The sequence below is a fragment of the Xiphias gladius genome, chromosome 7, assembly GCF_016859285.1.
Source record: "Xiphias gladius isolate SHS-SW01 ecotype Sanya breed wild chromosome 7, ASM1685928v1, whole genome shotgun sequence".
In the NCBI taxonomy this organism is placed as follows: Eukaryota; Metazoa; Chordata; class Actinopteri; order Istiophoriformes; family Xiphiidae; genus Xiphias; species Xiphias gladius.
Window position 1 is genome coordinate 18,358,659 of NC_053406.1, and position 24,830 is coordinate 18,383,488.

Consider the following 24,830-nt stretch of genomic DNA (forward strand, 5'->3'; position numbering starts at 1 on the left):
ATCTTTGTGTGACGAGAATATGAATTATAATATTTGGGGACGTATTTTAATGAAATTAAACATACATAATGATTAATAATTCACCACTGAGTATGGTTACAAGCAGTAGCACAAACAGGTCATTGTTTTGTTTAAAGTATATTTGTTAATTTTAAAAAAGTAGGCTTTCACATTTATACATTCTACAACAAATTAAAAGCCCGTTACTCTGTTCACTTGAATATTTTTGAAGCTATTTTGTCTTCCTGTTATCATCCCATAACATTTCATAATTTAGCAAAAAATATTCTGTATTACTATATTGTTTAGAAACTTGAAGATGTAAATTACATTCATCATAATGAAAATAAAATTTAAAAAAAACTGTCACTGTGTTTTGTTTTGTTTTTTTATCCCTATCATTTACAGTAGCTAATACATTTTAAACTTTAAATAATACAAAAATAAAAAATATTTTAACCATGAATAACATGGGTTCCCCTTTATTTATTCTTGTATGTAATAACATTTTGGATACATCATACTTTAAAATGATGATAAAATTAAAAATCAAACAAATTATATGTGCAATTTAAGTGTTAGTAATGTTAACAGTTAGTACTTTCAGTAGTTGAATCACTGTAAGAAACTCTTTTGAAGTGAGGAAGTGTTTGTCAAAAGTTTTGGTTTATTGTATTTCCAACCTGAATCTCAATAATCTCAGATTTCACTAAAATGGATTTCGTATATATGTAATTTCTTCATCAACACATGTAATGTACTGTCATTTTCACCTGTTTATCATGTTTTTCTTGCTGTTTTTTTCTGGTTTCAGAATTATGATATAGCACTTTGGAGCAAAAATGCAAAAGATAAGTCCAAACGCTGAAGCTAAAATAGCAAAAATATGGACAGCCACAGTGTATTTTCCAGCTGTGCTCACATAAACTGGGATAAAAGTAATCCAAACTGCAAAGAATATGAGCATGCTGAAGGTGATGAACTTTGCCTCGTTAAATTTATCAGGGAGCTTGCGAGCCAGAAAAGCCATTAGGAAGCACATGCAGGCCAGGATGCTGATGTATCCAAGGACACACCAGAAGCCAGCTTCTGAACCAGTAGCACACTCCATGATGATGGTAGCACTGTGGTAATCTGTGTTGTTGTTGGCACGAGGTGGGCTGGTGAGCAGCCAAATAAGACATATTATTACCTGAACGGAGGGAAAAAAATAAATAAACAGGGTCTTAATCAACATAGTTGAAAATACATTTACAGAAAGCGGTCCTTTGGAAAGTTTTTCTACCTGTACAACTGTTCCTAAAAGTACACTGGCTCTTTGCTGGTTGGGTCCAAACCACTTCATGACATTACTTCCTGGCAATGTGGACCTGAAAGCCATTAGGACCACTACTGTCTTGGCCAGGAGGCATGAAATGCAGAGGGCAAAACTGATCCCAAATGCTGGGTACCTGATACGGCAAAGCCAGTCTGAAGGCTCACCAATGAACAACAGGCCAACAAGGAAACAGATAGCAAGAAACACCAAGAGGAGGAAGCTCAATTCCATGTTGTTGGCCCGTACCAATGGTGTGTCTTTATATGTGAAGAATATGGCAAGGATGGAGAGGGAAACACAAGCTCCGAAGAGAGATACAGCACACAACACCATACCCATTAACTCATAGTAAGACAGGTATTCAATTGTCTTTTGGATGCAGAGGTCTCTGGCTTTATTGGGCCATGTGTCGTCTGAGCAGCGGGAACACTCTAAAGAATCTGGAGATGGAGAGAGAAGAGAATTTTTTAGTTTAGAGAAGCGACATTTAGGTACAAGCAGTCCAGTTTATATTTGGATAACACAGAAGAAAAGGGGATAAAAGACAGACCACAACACACCAGTCTTATTACTAACTTCTCCCTCGGCACAGGGGACACAGTCAAAACAGCAGATGGGTTTCCCCTTTCTCCTGGCGATACGGGAACCTGGAGGACAGCTATCACTGCACACAGACCGGGAAGCCTGAGAGGCAAAGTTCAGCCACTCAGAGAGACACTAATTTCAATCAATATTACTATGCCGTTCTGTCTCTTTCTAAGTATACTGGTCTCTGTAGCCTCTATTTTAGATACAGACTAAAAGTTGAAAACAGTTTTGATGACTGAATCGAGCATCAAAAAAGTGTGTTACAGCTAAAGCTGAATACAATTCATGATATATCATTTACAGGATTGCAACATTTGATCAACAGTAGATGATGTAGATGATCAACAAGGTAATGAAACTGCCTTTTTCAGTGGTCACAGTTAACATTCACATCACAGTTAACATTCTGCAATACCCAATAACATAACATCATATGATACATCAATGTATCTATACTTTTTTCCTTTTAACATAATAACTGCATTTCTGTGCCGTATACGCTAACATATTTTTTTGTGGAAATTCTTGAATTAAGAGCTGTACTGAAAATGTATTACATTAATTTTACAATTACATTTGTAAAATACAGATTTTAGTCTGTAATCACCTCAGATATTACCCATTTACAAATTTAGCTCTGAATGGGGGAAATATACTTCACTGCAAATTGTTATCACAGTATTGGGTTATCAAGGGGTTTATATTTGCAACATTCATATGGAATTTATGTCAGCTCGAGAAGGTTATATTTCAAGGGGACATTTTCTTCTGCTTGTTTCACATTAAAGTATTTTGCACACTAATAAGAACAACTTAGCTAATGTGTTGATCAACAGTACGTACAACAGTCTAAGAGGCGAACATGGTCTCAAGCCAGTTTTCAGAGAACACACCTGCTTCCCAACAGGCCACTGAATCACTGATTCATTTATGACCAGGCTGTGTCCAGCAGGCGATGAGGCATCATAGAAACCAACTTTAACTAAATGTAGTGAGCCTTCAGGACTCCTCTGCCAGTTCAAGAGATCATAGTAAGCAATGGGGTCACCGTTTTGATCAAAGTTGACTTTCGCCCCCAGTGCAGAAAAATTAGCACACCTCATGTAGTGGATGAGCTGAGGGAAGAAGAGAAGCAGGTTATCTAAACACAAACCATTGTGCATTTGACCTCTTTGTCATCCTTTTTGTTGTTGTTGTTTTTACTTAAAAATAATATTTCACCTAGAATTAGTCTCACCTGCCAAGGTTTAAAATTTTTTGGGTCTGCACAGGTGCCTTTAGGGAAAGGGCCCTTTCCAGCTTTGCAATTACTCATATCTTGCAAGGCATGGGCAACCAGATACACGGCCTTGTAGACATTATAGGACACTCGTAGCTGTGTCACGTCAGAATAAGGAGAGTAAATATCCTCTAAATTCTCTGTCCCTTTGCATGGCAATCTGTCAAGGTAGTTGTGGACCCCATGGGAGTGGCTATTGACTGACCCGTTCAGTCGACAGTTAAACGTCTCTTCCCAAAATTCTGCCAAAAAAGCAGATTCATGAATATAGGCTGGTCTGAGGCTGGCGAGATGTTCCTTCAGCCCTGGAATCGCATCAGCTTTCCGGATGGCAAATCCTAGTGTTCCCGTCAGTAGATCTCCAAACTTTTCCCAGAGCAATGTGGCAGTGGCCCAGGCCTCACTGGCAATCCACTGCAGGCCGGTTATATTCCGACGTTTGATCTCTCTGAGAATGCCCTGCATTTCTGACTCACTAGAAAAGTTAATGATCACCTTTGCGGACGTCATCTAAAAAGTGAAAATGTAGGTATAGTGGATATTTGATGAAGTTTAAAGGGTTTGAAAACCTTTAATCAAATGATAGTGTGTTGGTACTCGTCCACTTTATAGGAAATATGATTCATATTCAAGCACCCATAATAATATAGATTATACCACAGTAAAATGATGCACTAATGAATATGTTTATGAACAAGCCACATGAATACGGGATAGGAACACCTTACATGATAATGCAGTCCAATGTATCAGCTTGGAATGCTTCAAATTAAATTGAGAAACTGTCAGAGAAGTGATGACTGATTTTTCCGGACATAGTTTTTAGTGCGGCAGTGCTAACTGTACTAACCGCCCATCAGTCAGAACCAAAGCAGGACAGTGCTCCTGACACAAGAATAGATTTTCTGTGACTAAAACAATTTCAGGCTTGAAGAATTTGCATGCTTTATGTATCTAATTTTAAATGGATTTTATTTTGTTGTCTGTTGTTAGAGGTGTAAATAAAGCATGAATATTATCAATGAAACTAAATATAATTTTCAAAATTAGCAAAGCAAATATTCAGAAATTTAGATGACATTTCTCCGTTGATGTTATGTTGTCTGCACCTTCTATGTCTAACTCCTGTATGAGAAGTTTGTGTTGACGCAGATGTACCTGAATAACATCCATAAGCTCATCTAGAGCCTGCTGACTCAGGGCCACAGGGTAAAAATGGGTGTAGGCAGCACACACACTGTACTGCACTGACTCCTGGAGGAAGAGCTGGATGGCAAATCGAGCATAATCAGACTCCACGCCAATGACTCCCACCCAGGTCCAGCGGAAATAGCTAACCAGCCGGACTAGGGCTCTGATCTGAAAGGCGTCACTGGGCATTGTGCGCATGAAGGTGGGGAACTCCCTTTGGTTACTCAGACAGCTGCAGGATGCAAAATAGCTCACCTGGTAATACAACAAACAAACAAATGTTGAACCTTGTGCACACTTTGGCTTACTGAGAAGGCTGTTGAACAAGCATCAAATTTTTCAAACATTTTCCCTGCGCTTGAGATGAGAAAATGAGTTTAGTCTGTCTAGCACGTTAAGAAGTCACCTGAGTTCCTACTGTTTTTAAAATATGCACGTTTGAAATGCTCTATACATTTCTGAAAATATAATTTTGTCATTTTCATGTCCAATCAGCAGCAACAAATACTTCATCTCTATCCAGTGAAAACAGGCTCCGCTAAATTTGTGGATTCGGAATTTTTCAAAAGAACTGAAAGTTTTCGTGTTTCACTAGGGGCTGAGAAAATTCACACTTCTTAAGCTAAATAAATCATTTTAAAAAACTATTGGGTTGTCTAAAAAATGCTTTACCACAAATCTGAAATGGAGCTGGTACTCTTAGCTCATGAAAAGCTGACATTTTGGAGAGGACAGCAGCAATGTTGCATCCATATGACACTTCGTTAATATGAAGAAACTATAAAAGACTGATTTAACATGGTAAAGATGCATATTATTAACATTATCACAACAAAATGCTCAGACTGGCAGGCAGTCTCACCAGTGGGATATGGAAAGAACCCAGGCTTCTTAGCAAAGCCATAGACACCCCAGAGCCAGCATCTCCTATGATAACTGGGGACACAGTCCTGTGTACAGCCGCACAGCCAGAATTAGAACCATTAATGTTCCTTTCTACACCTTTGTCTCTGTTCACACTCTCGGCTCTGGAGCCTGTCTCTGGCTGGCCGTTCACCAAGAGCAGCGATGCTCTCAGAGACACAGGTATGTCATCGCAGCTGTCACGGATGTGGAAACCCAGCTTTAGCTGTGGCAGGAGGTCACTGCGCTGGTTGATCTCTTTGATTGCAAAAGTCATGGTCTGAATCCAGCGCAAGGCACGAGAGCTGAAACTGTACAAAGGTGAAAAGCAGCTCATTACAAAGCACAAATACATACATATATTAAAATACCCTGAACACAAATCCAATAAAAATGAAATCTGTGTGTATTACACGTCATCTACTATCACAAACATTCAAATAATCACTTACTACTTATACATATTAGGGGTTGGTTTTGTTTTGTATGTTGGAAGAGAAGACAGAGGGCTGTAGTGTAGAGGGAATAAGCCCCCTATAACTACATCTCCATCTTCATACAGACTGTTTTTCTCCTCTTCCCCCACAAAAATACAGTTATCCAGAGCAGCAGGTGAGCCAGGTGTGCCCCTAAGGAGAGAAAGAAACAGGAGAAGCTTTGCAGTCCACAGTGCCATGGTTGGCCTAGGTTTGAAGGAAGGCTCCAGCTCAGTAATGTCAAATATTTTATGGGCTGAATATACAAGAGAAGCTGGCCTTTCTCATCACATGCAAGCAATCATGATATATCAGGAAACAGCCGATATATACTGTAGCTAGCTCTAATGAATCGGAGGACACCGCCCAGATACAGTAGTTGTGACATCATTAAAGGTAGTACTTTAAGTTCTCAGGTAGGGTGAATACTGTATTCATTTAAATGAATATGTTTTCTTAGTGACATACTGCATGATTTATATTTCTATAAATCATCAGCATCAGTCTACTCAACTTGTACTAAATAAAATATAAAACTGTGATGATTGAAGCAAAATTAAATAGTCACAGGAACCTGTTCTAACTAGGGCATTATTCTTAGTTATTTATTTATTTATTCATTTATTGCAGTATTTTGTAAAACCAAGTCACAGTGCGTGGCCTTACACCTTGTTTGCAATGGCCGTGTAGCAAAATCAGCACGTCAGCAGCACAGCAGCTTTGGTCTTCCATCACTCCCTACACTGGATGCGTTCAGTCACAGTAATGCTGTTTGGTCACTAGTGTTTGACGCGCACACGGCCCAAAACACAATCACTGTAGTAATGCGCATAACAGTGAAGGAAATTGACTTGAAACCCAAAAAGAAGCTTCAGATTGTGAAAAGTGAGCCATTGTGCGGCTTATGTACAAATACTCTACAGCTAACTGTCTGTGTTTCATCAGACATGAGTGGAATGGAATTACTTAATAACACGCATCCTGTCTACACAGCGTGTAAGTGAGCTAACGCAGATTTTCTTTTTTCATTTTATATTTTCTTGATAGCCATTTCCTGCTTGAGTTATGCTTTACTAGCTATCTTGCCCACTTTACTGTACCAATAAGCATGTGAGTGTGTCTTTATCATCTTTTTTTCTGTGAATACAGAGTTTATAAATGGGTATGTTAAATAAAGCACATCCAATAAATGCTGTGTGAATGATCTACCGATTATTCAAACATCTCGGCGATAGAGTTTAACAGTACCACAAACTATAGCCTCCAAAAAGACCATAAAGTTGAGTCAGCCTCTCTCTAAAACAGTTTCACACAATGCTGAACTTTACTATAAAGGTATATTATCGCATTAGACTGTATTGGTTTTTGTTGGATGTACCTAATAAATTGGGAACTAAATTGGCCTTGACATTCTATCTCCCATTACATCATTTATTTTGTCATTCAGTTTGCATTAACCTGCTCTAGTAAATCAGGCAGGGACTGCTGATGTCCAATCCACAGGCACTCTGTCATTAATTAGATGCAAGAATGAGAAGGTCAAATACTGTATATAACTTGCCTAATTCCTTGCTCTCTGTCTCTCTCTCTATGGCGATGTGTAACATTATGACCCCACTTGCCTTAATTCCCTTGCTTTCCTCTGTCAGTGTCCTCACCTTAACGTATACCCCAGTTTCCAGCATCACCTCTCCAGCCCCGTCAACAGCCAAAGCGTGCACTCTTCAATACAGCTTTCTGCCAGACTTTGTGGCCAAGGGTGACTATGTTATTGGGGGGATCTTTCCTCTTCATTATAACCAAGAGATGCCAGACCTTAACTGCACCTACAGACCACCACCAGTGAAGTGCAATGGGTGAGTTTAATAAATGTGGATTGGAAATCATAGTGGGAGTATTTAACTTACTCTTGCCAGTTAAATTATGTCTCATTTTGTTGCACAGAAATAAAAAATGTCATCTTCTATGGAACGGATTACGCAGCATGTAATTATATTTATCAATATTGAGAATGCAGTGATAATTGAACACGATAGTTAGGAAATATTCTTATATACAGTGATGTCCTGACATGGCCTGGACAAAGCAAAAAGAAACCATTCAGTTACTTAATCGCACTAGATAAAGGCAACAATGCAATTCAGAATAACTTGGAATCATCATCTCTGCTTGTGATTTTACCTTTTCTCCACTCTTGTTGTGTTCAATGTGTGTGTGCGTCTACTGGGCTAAAGATTTGATCCTAGGGCTTTCCGATGGGCTCAGACTATGAGGCTGGCGGTTGAGGAGATAAACCAGAGTTCGGAGCTATTGCCTAATTACACCCTTGGATACAAAATCTTTGATTCATGTGCATATCCACTGACTGGCCAGAGGGCTGCTCTGGCTGTGTTAAACGGGCTGAGAGAGGATGACTCTCCCATGTGCAGCGGTGCCTCTCCACTCCTCGCTGTGATTGGGGAATCTGGATCTGCTCAGTCTATTGTGGTGTCAAGGATACTGCAGCCATTCAGAATCCCAATAGTAAGAGTAACTCTTTTTTTCTGTAATCCCCCTAAAACATGTTATCTTATGATATTTTTTACTGTGCTCTGTATTATACTTTTACACAGATCAGCTACTTTTCTTCGTGTGCATGTCTCACTGACAGAAGAAAATATCCTACCTTCTTCAGAGTAATTCCTAATGATGACTATCAGGTAAAAGTGTGACCTCAAGTAAAAAGGGTTCGATAACCTTTCAGTGCTGTAGCAGAAAAGAGAAATTTTTGAAAATGTTACATCAAAACCTTGTACCGTCCAAATTAAATGAACTTTTTACAAAGAACACCATTTTCTTTATCTAAACTACCATGCATTAGAGTCGAGTAGTTTTGATAAGTTTGAAGGATAAGATTATAAAACTTTCCTCACCAACAAAGCAGGTCATTTCCACAATTACAATTTTCTGACTGATTAGCAATGACAGAAGTATAGTACCTGTTCATATTACCTTGCAGCACTATACAAAATCGAGAGCAAATAATTCATAAACACGTATTATTAAAATTATGTCAGTTAACTTTTTTTAATGTGTGTCTTATCTGACACAGTGAGTTAGCACTCTTTTCTGTTGAACCCAGGTGAAGGCCATTGCACAGCTGCTAGTGCGCTTTAACTGGACTTGGGTGGGGCTGGTGCGAGGGGACCACGAATACGGCCGCTTTGCTGTACAAGGTTTACTGAGAGAATTGAAGGGTACCAAAGTGTGTGTCGCATACCAAGAAATGATTCCTCTGCTCTACAATCACCAGAGTGCACTGGAAATCATAGAGGTAGATATGAAGACCCTGAATTTAATTTTATAGCATTAGAGAGTTTTTATTTCACCTCAAAACTAATTTATAGTAGGTGCTGAGCACACACCAGTGCCATTAAAGTTTCGTATGTGTAGAATTTTTTTGTTATATTGTCATTAGAATAAGACAATCCAGGAGAAAACTGTTTCAGTCTATGTGTTGTGCCATTAATCTCATTGTCCCCAGGTTGGATCTATGGGGGGGGGTTTCGGCATGCACTACTGTCTGCCAGTGCCTTTCTCGATATTGCCACTAGGTTCCACCAGATTTCGAATTCCTGCATATAGGCACTAAAAAACTCAAGTTATTTCACATTGTTTACCTTTGAGTCTTTCTTAGTGTCACTTAGTTTTATCCTGCTTTCTTTTTGCCTTCTCTCTTCCTTGTAAAACCCTCTCCTCCTTCATTGTCTTCCTCTCTGTAAAGGTGATGCGTAGCTCTTCCGCAAAAGTTGTGGTGGTATTTTCAGCCGAAGGGGAGATGACTCCTTTCTTGAGAGACTATATGATGCAAAACATCACTGGAATCCAGTGGGTGGCTAGTGAGGCCTGGGTCACAGCTTCTGTCTTTACAGGGAGTGAGTATTACCCCTACCTTGGGGGCACTATTGGGTTTGGCATCAGAAAAGGTCCTATCCCAAGACTCAGTCACTACCTGCAGACAGTAAACCCGAAGAGGTATCCCAATAATCTTCTGGTTCAGGAGCTGTGGGAGGCTTTGTATGGTTGCAGTCCTTCTACATCCTCTGGCTCCCAGCTGCCTCCCTGCTCAGGGCACGAGTCCCTGTTGGACCAGCATTCTGCCTACATGAATACATCCAGCCCTAGAGTGGCCTATAATGTCTATAAGGCTGTATATGCAGTTGCTCATTCCCTGCACAACCTCATTCTCTGTCAACCAGGCAGCGGGCCTTTCCAAAACAACTCGTGTGCTCAAATCAACAACATTCACCCCTGGCAGGTATAAGCCAGTTCTATTACAGTCACAGTATTATACTGAAAATATTGTCTGAGGTAGTTTACAGTGTTTCACATTATCTATTGGTTTTCAAGCTCCAGTACTACCTCCATGAAGTGACATTTAACATTGCCGGAGAGGAGGTGGACTTTGACCTGAAGGGCGACTCCATACCCTATTATGATATCATCAACTGGCAGAGAGGCACAGACGGGAACACTGAATTTGTCAGCGTGGGGTTGTTTGATGGAACCAAGCCTGTTGGAGAGGAGCTGGTGATCCAGGAGGACAGGATAATGTGGGCAGGGCATCAGAGTGAGGCAAGCTGCTCACACTGTGTTTTAACCTTCATCAGATGCCAACTGTTGAAGTTCTGTAGGTTGAGGTGGAGGTAAGTTTGGTGGGCAGGCCAAACCGGATCTGATGAGTTCCTTTGTATTCATACAGTAAACAATAGAGCCCACAGTATGTCATGATTGGTGACTTAATGCCTGCTGTTGTATGTCTGAAGGTGGAATTCTGATGTTAAATCTATCTTATAGCGCTCTCATAGAGGTACAGTCAAACATATTGAATAGAAGTACATATTCTTAAATAGCTTATAGACAGTAACCCGGTCTTAAGTGTGCAAATTATAGGTGAGCCTCTCAACCATCACAGAGTTGCTTAAGGATTACTTGCTTACATTTGTGATAATCAGATCAATAATTTCTAATAATAATGTCAGAAAATAGAAAAATGCTTATCACAATTTCCTAGAGTCTAAAATGACTTCTGCAAATTGCTTATGTCCAACCAACATTACAAAATGCAAAAACATTCAATTTACAATGATGTTTAACAGAGAAAAGCGGCAAATCCTCACTTTTGAAGAGCTGGAACCAGCAAACATTGGCATCTTACTTGATAAATGGTTTAAGCAATTATCAAAATAATCTGTTTTCTGTCGATAGACTAATCAAATAATTCACGATAATATACGTTACGATATGATACGATATGATATGACACTCTACAATATACTTTATTGTGAAATTTTTCTTGGGCTAGTGTCATTGCATTTAACAAATGTCATGCTATGTTTTACATACAGAGTTCATAGACACGTAACAAGTCAAACACATACTATTACTCATATTTTCAAGTGCAGTTAGTAAAAACTTTAAAACAACATCGCAAAACTATAAGACAATGTATTGCAAAACTTGTTCCTTCCTAAAAAATTCCCCTTGGGAACTATGGCTTCTATGGCTAATTATTTCACCACACTTATTTCACACTGTAGAGCTGAAAACCATTATCATCTCTGTGCTCCCTAGGTGCCGGTGTCTGTATGTAGTGCCAGCTGTCTTCCAGGGTCCCGGAAGGCTGTCCGTCGTGGGGAGCCTGTCTGCTGCTTTGACTGTGTACCATGTGACAATGGCAAAATTAGCAATCAGACAAGTGAGCTTGAACCCAGCAACACAAATCACAACAATTCAAATCTAATATTCCATTACAATCAGGTAATATTTGAATACTGAATATTTGAGCCACTCTTTTTTTGACCATCTTCCCGTTAGACTCCATAGACTGCACATTTTGTCCCGAGGACTTCTGGTCAAACAAAAACAGAACAGCTTGCATCCCCAAGAAGGTGGAGTACTTAACCTATGATTCCTTGGGTATAGTCCTGACAGTGATCTCTGTGGTGGGTGCCTGCCTCACTCTAGCTGTCTCTGGAGTCTTCTGCTATCACAGAAAAACAGCCGTCGTCCGTGTGAATAACTCTGAACTCAGTTTCTTCATCCTGTTTGCCCTGACTCTGTGTTTCCTGTGTTCTCTGGTTTTCATTGGAAAGCCAACATCGTGGTCCTGCATGCTGCGACACACTGCCTTTAGCATCACATTTTCACTTTGCATCTCCTGCATCCTGGGGAAGACTCTGGTGGTGTTGGCTGCTTTCACTACCACCAGGCCAGGGGACAACATCATGAAGTGGCTGGGGCCCAAGCAGCAGAGGGCCATTATCTTCAGCTGCACTCTGGTTCAGGTGGTCATCTGTGCTACTTGGCTCATTGATGCTCCACCTTTTCCATCCCGAAATACACAGTATGAACGCTCAAAGATCATACTGGAGTGTAGCGTGGGCTCTAGCCTGGCATTCTGGTGCGTTCTGGGATATATTGGTCTACAGGCCTGCCTGTGTTTTGCACTGGCTTTTCTAGCACGCAATTTGCCTGGAAACTTCAATGAGGCCAAGTTCATCACTTTTAGCATGCTTATCTTCTGTGCTGTGTGGCTGGCATTCATCCCTGCTTACATCAGCTCCCCTGGAAAGTACACAGATGCAGTTGAGTCATTTGCCATTCTGGCTTCCAGCTTTGGCTTGTTGTTCTGCCTGTTTGCCCCAAAGTGTTATATTATTTTACTGAAGCCAGAGAAGAATACGAAACAACATCTAATGGGGAAAGAAAAGAAGTGATTGTTCTATTTTTATTTGAAAATAATCCTCAAGAATGTTGATCAATTTCACAGTTGTGTTGACTGGGCAGTGTCAGATGTATGTAACTGATATTGGAGCATTGCAGAAGTAGCACAGTGTACGAGGAAATAATTGGAGAAGATCACTTTAATGTATATTTTGAAGAAATAAAGATGTTCAGAAGAGAGTGTTCTTTGGAGTTTCTGAGGCTCAGTTTGTTGGGGAAATCTTCTACCCTGCCACTCCTGTGAGCTATAGTTTTGGATTGATCCAAGGTCAGTGGGTTAAGAATTGTAATGATACGATACGATGCAATACGATACGATACAATACGATACAATACGATACGATACGATACGATATACTTTATTGTCCCCTTAGGGAAGTTTTTCGTAGCTTAGACTATGACATTTACAAAATACTCTGTGCTAATGTAATGTAACATGGTCAGGGTCTTGGCCTTCAGGGAATTAATGACAAAGATGTGTGGGGATTTTCAGTAATTACCTCATTGTTTGTAGAGAAACAAAAATTGCCACAAATAAATAAATAAATGAACAAGACCTTTAGATAATGGTCTGGGAATGAAATGCACAGGGAGGGAGGAGCATGGGGCATCACACATGGATTCAGACAACAAAGACCAGAAAAAAAGTCTACAATTGTGCATCAAGATCAGGTCAGATCTGGTCTGTGTTCATGTGGAACAGTTTTGTTGAAAATAAAATCAGTTCAATTCTGACATATCTTATAAAAGAGGTTTAAAGGTATAAATATGGCTGTTTCTGTTGTGGTGCATTGACTTGAGGTTGGGGTCAAAGTATCATTGCAGTTGCAGTGTGTAAGACTGATATGGATGTTTTATGCATTATATGGTGATAAATTCAAATACAACTTTATATATTAATTTAAACCACCAATTTCAGTCCTTATTTGTTGTGTTGGAGGACAAAGTATTCAGCATGCTGAGGATGACGGTGTTTAAGCAATAATTCAGAAATTCTCAAGAGTTTTGTTTGATGCCTGTCCCAGGCATGCTAGGTTTCCACTTTTTATTAAAGGATTAACTGTGCCCTTGTTAAGCACTCAAAGGCCTATCTTCAGTAACTTGTGGCACAGTTTCAAATCACTAAGCTTTATCTGCACCAGTCATGGTCCCGGAAAAGTAGGCTTACATGCCCAACAGTGAATTAAAGCAGGTAACTATACCCCTTTTTCAAATATGTAGTACTTTGAATAAGATTACTATGGGGAGCCTTCACGCTTCTGCTCAGGTTCTTGAATCTTACCTTAATCTTACCCCCACCTCCCCCTCTGCGACCCTCAAGGAAAAGGGGCTATAGCTAATGCTTGGAATGGACTCCAGTCATATTATTTACAGTGTTTACAGTAAATTTGCAGTCAGGTCCGTACTTGAAGCATATTATTAGCATCAAAACATGGCAACACATTTCATATGGCATTTTATTTTGTTTCACATTCAAATATTCAAAATTTTTTAAACATTACATATGAAAATGTATTTCCATGATATCAAATTAAAAAGTGTGTGTATTTTTGATGGTCATTTAAAATTACCACCTACGACATAAATGTATGCTAAGTTTATCTGGGATATTTTCTAGTCATGCCTTTTTTAATGTTTCTTTCAGGCCGCAGTAAAATTATGTAACATTTGGGCCCAAAAATACACAGTAACAGTCCAAAACTGGAGGCTAATATAGCAAATATTTCCACAGCCACAGTGAACTTCCCAGGAGTACTGACATAAGCTGGGATGAAAGAGATCCACACGGCCAGGAAGATAAGCATGCTGAAGGTGATGAGCTTCGCCTCATTGAACGTATCAGGTAGCTTGCGTCCGAGGAATGCCAGGAGGAGGCAGAGGAAGGCCAATAGGCCAATGTAGCCCAGGACCAGGTAAAATCCAGGAGGCCATGGCTCCTTACACTCCACAACAATCTAATTAAGTCCAACAATAGCTCAATCAATACATATAGCACAATTTGAATGAGGGTGTGAAATAACTAATTTCATTTGAATATGTTTACTTCCTGTTTGATTTCAACAATAAATATTAAAGTCTCTTTTTTCTTTGGTGACTCCTATTGGCCGTATCAAAGAAGACTCTGTGGGAGCTTTCAAAGCATGTCATCCTTACTTTTCCAGTTGAGGCTTGATAGGTTGGGTTCCTGAATGGGAAGGGAGGTGCGCCCAACAGCCAACCAGCACAGAGACAAACCTGAGGGCAACATAGGAAGATAGGAAGTTTTTTTTTTTTAAAACACCAAATTCTCAAATGGTCACAGCTTGAAGATAAAATGAATCTCTAAATTTTGGTTTTGTAACCTTCCCACCTGAGGAGCTGTAGTGCAGAGGATCAGAGTCCTCTGTTGAGAGGGCCCAAACAGCTTCAGAGCCCTGGAACCAGGTACAGTCGCCTGGAAGGCCAAGAGGACTACAATGGTTTTAACAAGGAGGCAGGACAGACAGAGGACAAAACTGATCCCAAACGCTGCCTGGCGCAGCCTGCATGTCCACACAGACGGCTTGCCAATGAACACCAGGGAACACAAGAAGCAGAGATTGAGTGACAGGAGAAGTAAGAAACTTATTTCTGAGTTATTGGCCTTGACGATGGGTGTAGAGCGAAAATGGTGAAAGACAGTTGTGATGATGGTTGTCAGGACGACACCCAGCAGGGTGAGTACGACCAGGATGATGCCCATGGTGTCGTAGAAAGACAGGAATTCTTCAACCCCGGCAATGCATTTGACTTTGTCTTTGTCTGACCAGTAAAAGTCAGGACATTTTGTGCACTCAGTGGAACCTTTGGGGACAGATACAGTAAACGCATGCTGTGTAAGCAGACACAGACTCCCACAATTATGACCATATGCATCTACACAATATGCCTTGATGACTTTCCAGTTGTGCAACATTTCTGTGGTCTTAATGGCCTTCTGCTTCTTACAGAAGTTGTAAAATACATGAATAAAGAAAACATGTAGCAGCTACCAGTCTGGTTGCTGATCTCTCCATCAGCACAGGGCAAACAATCAAAGCAGCAGTGAGGCTCTCTTGGACGTCTGGCCTGCCTGCTGCCAGAGGGGCATGGAGCACTACACTGAGATACAGGCACCTGGACAAAATACCAGATAACGGTGTAGAATTGCAAATCAAGATTCCTTTCTGCACAATAGACGCTTAGTGAAACAAAAATATTTTTATTGAATCATGTAGTATCATAATCATGTAGACCAGGTGATATTTAAAATTTTTTATCCCGTAAAGAAAATTAAATCCTTTTTAAGAAAGATATGGAATCATTTTAGGGGACATATCACCCACATGTAACTGTCCATTTGTCCATACAATGGTTCTCTGCTCCATCTGTAACTGTTGTCCAAGTGGAGCCGAACCATCATAGCTTCCCACTTTGATGAATCTAAACACAGCATAAAATTCTGTAAAAATGCAGTCAGGCCAAACAATTTGTGTGACAGTTTTGCATCATAACTCAGTTGAATGCTCACATAGGCATAATAAACATAAATAAAACTTCTTAATCACAATAACTTAAATAAACAGTGGTGTTCCTGTGTCTTTAAGTATAATGTTCCACCTAATTTCACCCTTGCTGTCCTTCTGCCAGTTAATGATGTCATACAGAGGGACCGGCTCTCCGTTGGAGTCGAAATATACCTTCTCCTCAAACTGGTTGGTGAAATTTACTGTCTTCAGATGACCCAGCAACTGAATGAAAGGTGAAAGAAAAAAACTAAGAGCAGAGAAGAGAAGAGAACAACAGGCCAAAAGAATGATACAAAAACACAAAAATTTAAAAATAAAATAATTCACATGAACATTGATTTATATATTTTGTAGCGTTTAACTTACCTGCCTAGAAGTAAATGATTTATATTTCTCACACACACCCTTGTTAAGTCCTGAAGAATCACAGTTCAGTAACTTGTGCAGAGCATGAGCGATGGCATATACAGCTTTGTACACATTATAGGATATTCTGACCTGAGATACATCAGTATAACTGCTGTCAGTGTACCTCAGATCCTCTGAACCTGTGCATACAGGCTTTTCATTGGCTGACCCTTTAAATGAGCTTTTTTGTCCTAAAATAGGCCCAATCAAGGATCCAGAATTGTTTTGAGATTTTGATTTGTAACCAAAAGCATCCAATCCCAACAAGTTATCCACAGTATCTACTCCATTTTCTTTGGATCTGTCTCCTCCAAGCTCTAGCCTACAGCCAAACAGCTCTTCCCAGAACATGTTGACAAATTCCATTCCTGGTGCGGGAGAGGGGCGGACATTCAACAGGAACTCTTTCAAGCCAGGGATTCTGACCCCAGGGAAGGAGAAGCCCAGCGTGCCCTCTAAGAGAGCGTGGAAGTCGCGTGAGGTCAGCAGGCTAGCGGTCACCCAGGCTTCACTAGCTACCCACTGGATCCCTCTCACGTTTCTCTGAGCCAGCTGGAAAGGCACACATGAAGAAATTTCATGACGATTACCGTGAGCACAAACATTTTTTTTTGAAATTCCTAATTATCAATTCAAATACTTCACAATATGTTATACGTTATGTCTACACACATTAACTGAGATGTAAAATGCTTACCTCTAAGAGCAGATCCAGCAGCTGTCCCTCTGTGGCAAAGACCACCACAACTTTTGCAGTTGAACTCTGCAGCCTGTCTGCCATTTCTTGTGTATCAGCCACGTTGGGTGATTTGGGGATAGTCAGATGAAATGCCACACACCCACCTTGCTGTCTAAACTGATTAGAGAATGCTTGGATGCCATAGTGACTGTAGTCATCCTGAAATATATAGAGAAAGGTTTTTTAAATCATGTTGTGTGTTTAACTTACTAATAGTGGGGTAAAAAAGAAAAAAAAAGTCTTTATCTCACAGTGGTCCCTATTGTTCCCACCCAGAGCCATCCTAAGAAAGTGACCAGCTGTACAAGGCCTCGAACTTGAAAGAGATCGCTTGGCACAGTCCGTACGAATGACGGGTACATATGCTTGTCAGTAAGACAGGTACAAGTGGCAAAATAACTCACCTATAAGGAGATAAAGTTAACTTATTTTTACTGAGATGAAACAGAAGCCAAAACAAAGCATTACTGAACATTTTTAAACGCTGTTGTGTGATTTCTTACAAAGCCAAGTGGTGGAAGAAAAGAACAGTTAAAATAAAGTACTGCACATGATCATTCCTTTCTTACCAGTGGGATGTTGACAGGGCCAAGAGTGTGAGCTACAGCTCTTGTAGGGGAAGAGGATGCAAGGCCAATCACAGCAGGCACAGGTGAACCAGCCAAACATGAGGGCAAAGTCTCAGATTGTGCATCTCCATCTATTCTCTCCGCTGTCACATTTTCTGTTATGTAATTTTCATTATTTTCAAGATTGTGAGGCCTCGCTGTGCAACGCTCAGCACCTCTATTTTTCACTGTTTTCGCAATCCTTTTCTTTCTTGTTTTTTCTACTGTCTTTACCACATCTATTCTAGTAACCCTGTCCTTTGCCATATTTAATCTGTTTTCAGTTTCTTCCATTTGTTTCACTTCAGTTGTCACAGCTTTGGAGTGGCCGATTAAAGAAAAAAGAGCCTGCATACTGGTGTGGACATGGTCACAGCTGTCCATGATCCGGTACCCTAGTTTAACACCTGGTAAGAGACTTGAATCATGGTTAATTTCCTCCACTGCAAACACCATGGTCATCATCCAGCGGAAGGCTCTGTGGTCAAAGCTGCAGAAAATTAAATATAGTTGAATGCATTCTTTGTAAATCATCAGGAGACAGAAAATACAGAAGCATTACACGATATAAATTAGAACATAAATGTAAACAGTGTAGAAGCAACATCTAATCTTAGCAAGAGAAAATTATTCCTGTAACATATTTGTGTAAACATTTGAGACTTTTGGATGTGGGATGAAAAAAGAAAAATCAAGACAAAAATATAGCAGATATCAACAGTATCATCACACTCACCCACTGCAAGGTGTGAGCTGAGGTTTGCTGGAATAGCTGTGCTGTGGCTTAGCGGCCACATAATGCAAAGGGAAAAACCCTCCAATCACAATATCCCCTTTTGACTGCAGGGCCAGAGATTCACTGTCTCCCAGTTTCACACACTGAGGTAAACTAGAATCAAAACAACTCACTCCCTGTATCCCCAAACCATTCAACCTCTCTGTTATATTCTCTTGTTGTTTCATCACACCTCCCTCCAAACTTAGTTCTTTCCTTTCCTTCACACATTTAGAACCTTCAGAAAACACTGGAAAAAGAAGGCTAAATAAGGTCCAAAGAAGCAACCACAGAGAAGCCCCAACCAGGGTCGAATGCAATGTCCATACTGACCCCATAAAGACTGTGTATGCGCTGAAGACAATGGTTCTCCAACACAGTCTCTGAGAGGTTAATGGAGTAGACTATATAAAACTGCATGTTTATTTCATTTCATAGGTCATGTGAGTCAACACGTCACGCATAGGCTACCATGACAATGCAAAGCAACGGCACAGGAGAGAGGACAAGACGTTGTGCACGTGCGCATCTCATATTCAAGTATGTTGGTGTCTGTCTTGCTTGAGATGGAGATTATAAAAGAAAGAAAGTCATACTTTTTACCTTCTCTGTATGTTGTTGTTTTTTTTAAACAGTGACCAAGATTGTATCCCAAACTTATAGTTAACACATTAAGGTAACTAATGAGCAGGGCTTGATTTGTTAGGTTTTGAGTGTGAGTCCAATTTGTGAGATTAGACCTAGAAATGCTAAAACGCAAAGCTAACACTGGAAAAATTCCAAATTACTATGGAGAGCATAATATACAGGATGATAAAAATGTAGTATGGAACAATTTCCTGTAATCACAGTCACTTGCCAAAACTATGAGGAATCAGTTCCTGGGAATCCATATAATTTAAATCATCTTAAACAATTGCATTTTCATTTTAACTGTTGTGTTTTAAGATTGCAAAAAACTCAAAAACATACTTACTCTTAGATTAAACAAAAGAGGAAACATTAATTGTAAAAGTAGATTTTGGTATTTTGGTAATGTTTGAAAAATGAATAACACTATAGTTATATTATAACAATTATTTTTAAAAATGGTTGACACTAATCCCTAAATTAGAGACATCAGAAAATGGTTCGGTATACTGCTACCATCTAGTGGACATGCTCATGGCAGATTCACAGCTGGGCATTGCTGGTGTTTAGTTGGTCTGCAAAGGGTACTGCATACCATGCCAGAATTTGCCCTCCAGATAGCTTTCTATTAAAAATAAACTAGATTAGCCAGTTGCTGACTTGTGTATAGCACAACATGCAGAACAAAAACCTGTAGAAAGGTGATTTTTACTTAATACTGTTAAGTCCAATAAAAACTGTTACAAAATTGCTTATCCATTCTTAATATGGTATAATATGATATAATATGCTATAATATAATATGCTATAATATTATATTATATTATATTATATTATATTATATTATATTATATTATATTATATTATATTATATTATATTATATTATATTATATTATATTATATTATATTATATTATATTATATTATATTAAACATTACTTCAGTGTGTATTAAGCCCTCCCTGCCTCTACGTCACTTGGTGTTGGTGTAAAATATTAAACAAACAATGATGTAAATGGGTGACTGACATGCACTCCTGTATATAAAATTAAGTGAGTGTGCAAAGGGATTAGAAACAGGGGTGCAAGGAGGCAGGCAGTTATGAGGGCATTTGTTGACATACATCTATGTATATTGATTTTGTTCTCTTCCTCCTTCTTACTGCCTTTGTTTTCCTCTCTTTCCTTGTCTTGTAAATTACGGAGAAAGTTCCATCTTAACGGGTTGCACAAGGCTGGTGATGTGGTTCTGGGTGGACTGTTTGAAGTCCACTACACCTCTGTCTTCCCTGAGTTTTCCTTCACCTCAGAGCCAAATCAACCGAGTTGCCAAGGGTGAGTTTCACACACATACAGTGCTGATTATTTTTAATCTACCTAGAATGTTAAAATAACATGAAAGAGCTGTGCTCACAATTTTGTTCATCACAGGGATCTAGATATTTTTACTGCATAAATTACAGGTGTATTAACATTTTTTACGTATTAAAACAAGATTAGACAAGATATATAGAGTAACAAAGGCCCAGCTATTTTGTACATTTCTTTTAAGTTGTCACAGTTGACAAATTATTTTCTTAGTTGTTAATGGAGACTTTTTTTGTGCTAGCTTTGACCCTCCAGGTTTCAGGCATGCCATGACCATGGCCTTTGCTATTGATGAGATCAACAAAAACTCCAACCTGCTACCAAATGTGACTATGGGATACAGTCTGTATGATAACTGTGCCTCACTTGGAATTTCATTCCGTGCTTCATTGTTACTGGCCAGTGGTCAAGAGGAGCGGTTTCTTTTGGATGAGACATGTGTGGGGGCCCCTCCAGTCCTGGGGATTGTGGGTGATGTATACTCAACATTTACAATTGCCATGTCAAGTGTGACAGGTTTATACAAACTGCCCATTGTAAGTTTCTCATTTTTCTATTTTTTTCCACTTGCCATCAGAAAATGGTTTTGATGTGTTATATTTTAGTGAAATTCCATTATTAAATGTTCAAAGTTTGCTGAATGGGTCGACTACACTGCAAGAAATGAATCCCCTTTGTGCACACTCATGTTTCTCACAGGTGAGTTACTTTGCCACATGTTCCTGCCTGAGTGATCGGCAAAGGTTTCCTTCTTTCTTTAGAACGATCCCAAGTGATGCTTTCCAGGTAAACTCAAGCAAAGCAGCAAAACAAGAACTTAAAATATAAATAGACATACATTATATACTACGGCAAGAGTGTGACCATGTAGATCAACTGACTGTCCTCTGAAACAAGCTGATTAGATTGTATGTATCAAAATATGTGCTTTACAAGTCATTAGTGAAGCTGTAAGATTTTGAGGATGGAGCTAAATGACAAAAATAGTTCCCACTGAAACCAATATATGGACAGATTTTCTATTCAAGAATATTTCAGCATGCAAACATGTTTTTAAATTCTCTATTCAATTAGGTGCGTGCTATGATTCAGATTCTAAAACACTTCGGCTGGATTTGGGTAGGCCTGTTGATCAGTGATGACGATTATGGACTCCACGCTGCCCGATCCTTCCAATCTGACCTGGGTCCATCTGGTGGAGGTTGTCTGGCCTACTTAGAAGTTTTGCCCTGGGGTGACAACCCAGCTGAAATAAGGAGGATTGTGGACGTGATGAAGAAATCCACAGCTCGTGTGGTCATTGTGTTTGCACATGAGAGTCATATGATTAACCTCATGCAAGAGGTCAGGATTGAAATACAACTTGATTATACCTTAATATAATTATACAACTCAGTGTTTTATTTGTCAAACAGAAATATTTAATTCAGTAGTTTACAACAATATTTGGCCTAAGCAAACCAAATATGATTAATTGAATAAGTAACACCTGTGATTTGTTAAAGGAGGGTTTGAGTTAGATCACTTACTCAGATCAATTATATTGAACTCCAGTTATGATAGGCATCACTTTGCTCATAAAACTGTTTAAAACCCAGGATTGCACCAGTGTATGAATGAGTAAAACAAGACATTGACTGTATAAACTGTGTATGATTCAGAAATCTAGATACTTACTCATTGGCATGGAAGTATGAATTTATATACTTGATATAATAAAATGTACAGGTGGTGAGGCAGAATGTGACAGGCCTGCAGTGGATGGCCAGTGAAGCCTGGACAGCAGTTGCTGTGCTCCAGACCCCCCACCTCATGCCATACCTGGGTGGAACACTGAGCATTGCCATCCGTCGAGGAGAAATACCAGGGCTCAGGGACTTCTTGTTACAAATGCGTCCTGACCTACACCAAAACAACAGCTATGGAAATAACATGGTGAGAGTTAAACCTTGCAAACCCATCTGGTGTTTGCAAGAATAATGTATTCTCATTGTTTATAACACACCGTTTTGAATATATTTCAGGTAAATCAGTTTTGGGAATACACATTTCAATGCAGATTTGCGCCACCTCCAGTAGGTTGGGTGGAAGCTGGAGGAGCTTTATGCACCGGTGAGGAAGATCTAGAGAAAACGGAGACTGAGTTGCTGAATGTGGCAGAATTCAGGCCAGAATATAATGTGTACAAGGCTGTATATGCTCTGGCGTATGCCCTCGATAATATGCTGCGCTGTGTGCCAGGGAGAGGGCCTTTCAGTGGGCACAGCTGTGGCACTTTTCAAAGACTGGAACCATGGCAGGTGAGAAATCAAGTTACACTCCACCTGTTTTTCATTTTTATACTCTGTACTACATCATGAAATGTCAAGGACTCTCCCATCACAGCAAATCAGCCCATAAAGATGTACAAATACTACATTATTATGCGTGGCATCAACACACTAAAAAGCATAGTGTATCAGGATAATTTAATGGATTGTGGATCTGTAAGATTGCAACTTCTTTGATCTAATTTACATTATTAAACATTTATTTTTTGCATGCACATAATTTTACTGGTATGACAAGTTGATGAAGAAAGGTTTGGAAATCTATCACCACACTTTTTTGATAGTCTGTCATACCATTTATCCGTTTCTGTGCCTTCTCTCATCCATTTGTAGCTTCTACATTATTTGCAAAAAGTCAACTTCACTACATCATTAGGTGATCAAGTGTCATTTGATGAGAATGGTGATGTCTTACCAATCTATGATATCATGAACTGGCTGTGGCTCCCTGATGGAAGAACTAAAGTTCAGGTTGTGGGTGAGGTTAAGAAGTCAACCTTCAACGGTGAAGAACTCACAATTGATGAAGACAAAATCTTCTGGAACTTTGAGTCCAAAAAGGTGCTGCTGCTTTTTTCAGAATCCTTTCCCTTGTTTTACCTGTTGATGACTCATTATTGCAGTGTAAAAGAGTACATAATAACAGATAAATATTTCTGCCCTAACAGCCAGCACAGTCAGTGTGCAGTGAGAGCTGTCCTCCAGGTACCCGCATGGCCAGAAAGAAGGGGGAACCTGAGTGCTGTTTTGACTGTATCCCTTGTTCTGAGGGAGAGATCAGCAATAAGACTGGTTGGTGTTCATTTTTAACTGTTGTACTTTGGAGACATAATATACATATGTATCTCAACAACCTTACTATTTTCATAGACTCCATGGAGTGCACCACTTGTCCAGAAGATTTCTGGTCCAGTCCACAGCGTGACCACTGTGTTCCTAAGAAAACAGAGTTCCTCTCCTACCACGATCCTCTGGGTATCTGTTTGACAGCTGCCTCATTGTTGGGCACATTTATCTGTGCTGCTGTCCTGGGCCTCTTCATTTATCATCGCCAAACACCTATTGTACGCGCCAACAATTCTGAACTGAGTTTCCTGCTCTTGGTGTCACTTAAGTTATGTTTCCTCTGCTCACTGCTGTTTATCGGCCATCCCAGACTGTGGACATGCCAGCTGAGACATGCAGCATTTGGCATTAGCTTTGTGCTTTGTGTGTCATGTATCCTGGTTAAAACGATGGTGGTTCTGGCTGTGTTCAGGGCCTCCAAGCCAGGAGGTGGAGCCAGTCTGAAGTGGTTTGGTGCTGTGCAGCAGAGAGGGACAGTTCTGGCTCTTACATCCATCCAGGCAGCAATTTGCACAGCTTGGCTTGTCTCTTCCTCACCAGGGCCTCATAAAAACACTGAATACCACAAGGACAAGATAGTTTATGAGTGTGTAGTTGGGTCCACAGTGGGTTTTGCAGTTTTACTGGGCTATATTGGCTTACTGGCTATTCTTAGCTTCCTGTTAGCATTTCTGGCAAGGAATCTTCCAGACAACTTCAATGAGGCCAAACTAATCACTTTCAGCATGCTGATCTTTTGTGCTGTGTGGGTGGCCTTTATCCCTGCTTATGTCAACTCTCCAGGCATATATGCAGATGCAGTGGAGGTATTTGCCATCCTGGCCTCGAGTTTTGGCCTCTTGGTGGCACTGTTTGGACCCAAATGTTTCATAATCCTTCTTAGACCAGAGAGGAACACAAAGAAAGCTATCATGGGTCGAGGCACTGCAAAGTCATAAAACATCATTTCAGTGCTTCGCCAGTCTTTTATTTTACAGCAGCAACCTGTTCATAATATTTTCATTATATACAGTCATACTCCTGAGAAGATGCAAAAGAAACCTCACTACACGTTTAATTTTACCAGGTCAGTCAAGTGAC

General features: G+C 39.8%; 4 protein-coding genes across 4 annotated transcripts; 2 read left to right on the forward strand and 2 right to left on the reverse strand.

The window, feature by feature from the left end:
- Positions 1-769: 769 nt before the first annotated feature.
- On the reverse strand, positions 770-5,826 carry LOC120791591 (extracellular calcium-sensing receptor-like). The gene is made up of 9 exons (XM_040130067.1): positions 5,732-5,826; positions 5,379-5,590; positions 5,239-5,312; positions 4,344-4,631; positions 3,144-3,695; positions 2,800-3,021; positions 1,879-2,023; positions 1,286-1,758; positions 770-1,192 (listed from the first exon to the last, which is right to left on the reverse strand). The coding sequence occupies exons 1-9, from the start codon at positions 5,740-5,742 to the stop codon at positions 770-772; spliced, it is 2,400 nt and encodes a 799-aa protein (XP_039986001.1). The 5' UTR covers positions 5,743-5,826.
- A 1,684-nt stretch (positions 5,827-7,510) lies between these two features.
- On the forward strand, positions 7,511-12,513 carry LOC120791592 (extracellular calcium-sensing receptor-like). Its single transcript, XM_040130068.1, has 8 exons — positions 7,511-7,611; positions 7,990-8,278; positions 8,368-8,454; positions 8,877-9,068; positions 9,519-10,052; positions 10,145-10,369; positions 11,369-11,492; positions 11,612-12,513. The coding sequence occupies exons 1-8, from the start codon at positions 7,562-7,564 to the stop codon at positions 12,511-12,513; spliced, it is 2,403 nt and encodes an 800-aa protein (XP_039986002.1). The 5' UTR covers positions 7,511-7,561.
- A 1,605-nt stretch (positions 12,514-14,118) lies between these two features.
- LOC120792200 (extracellular calcium-sensing receptor) lies at positions 14,119-18,765 on the reverse strand. The gene is made up of 12 exons (XM_040131271.1): positions 18,539-18,765; positions 18,040-18,292; positions 17,764-17,874; positions 17,446-17,598; positions 17,153-17,353; positions 16,414-17,007; positions 16,139-16,269; positions 15,865-15,961; positions 15,532-15,655; positions 14,871-15,343; positions 14,675-14,755; positions 14,119-14,475 (listed from the first exon to the last, which is right to left on the reverse strand). The coding sequence occupies exons 1-12, from the start codon at positions 18,763-18,765 to the stop codon at positions 14,119-14,121; spliced, it is 2,802 nt and encodes a 933-aa protein (XP_039987205.1).
- Positions 18,766-20,323: 1,558 nt separating this feature from the next.
- LOC120791616 (extracellular calcium-sensing receptor-like) lies at positions 20,324-24,688 on the forward strand. Its single transcript, XM_040130121.1, has 9 exons — positions 20,324-20,541; positions 20,816-21,110; positions 21,274-21,360; positions 21,649-21,918; positions 22,303-22,509; positions 22,599-22,874; positions 23,238-23,465; positions 23,573-23,696; positions 23,775-24,688. Exons 2-9 carry the CDS (start codon positions 20,844-20,846, stop codon positions 24,686-24,688), a joined length of 2,373 nt encoding a protein of 790 aa, XP_039986055.1. The 5' UTR covers positions 20,324-20,541; positions 20,816-20,843.
- The last annotated feature ends 142 nt before the right edge of the window (positions 24,689-24,830 follow it).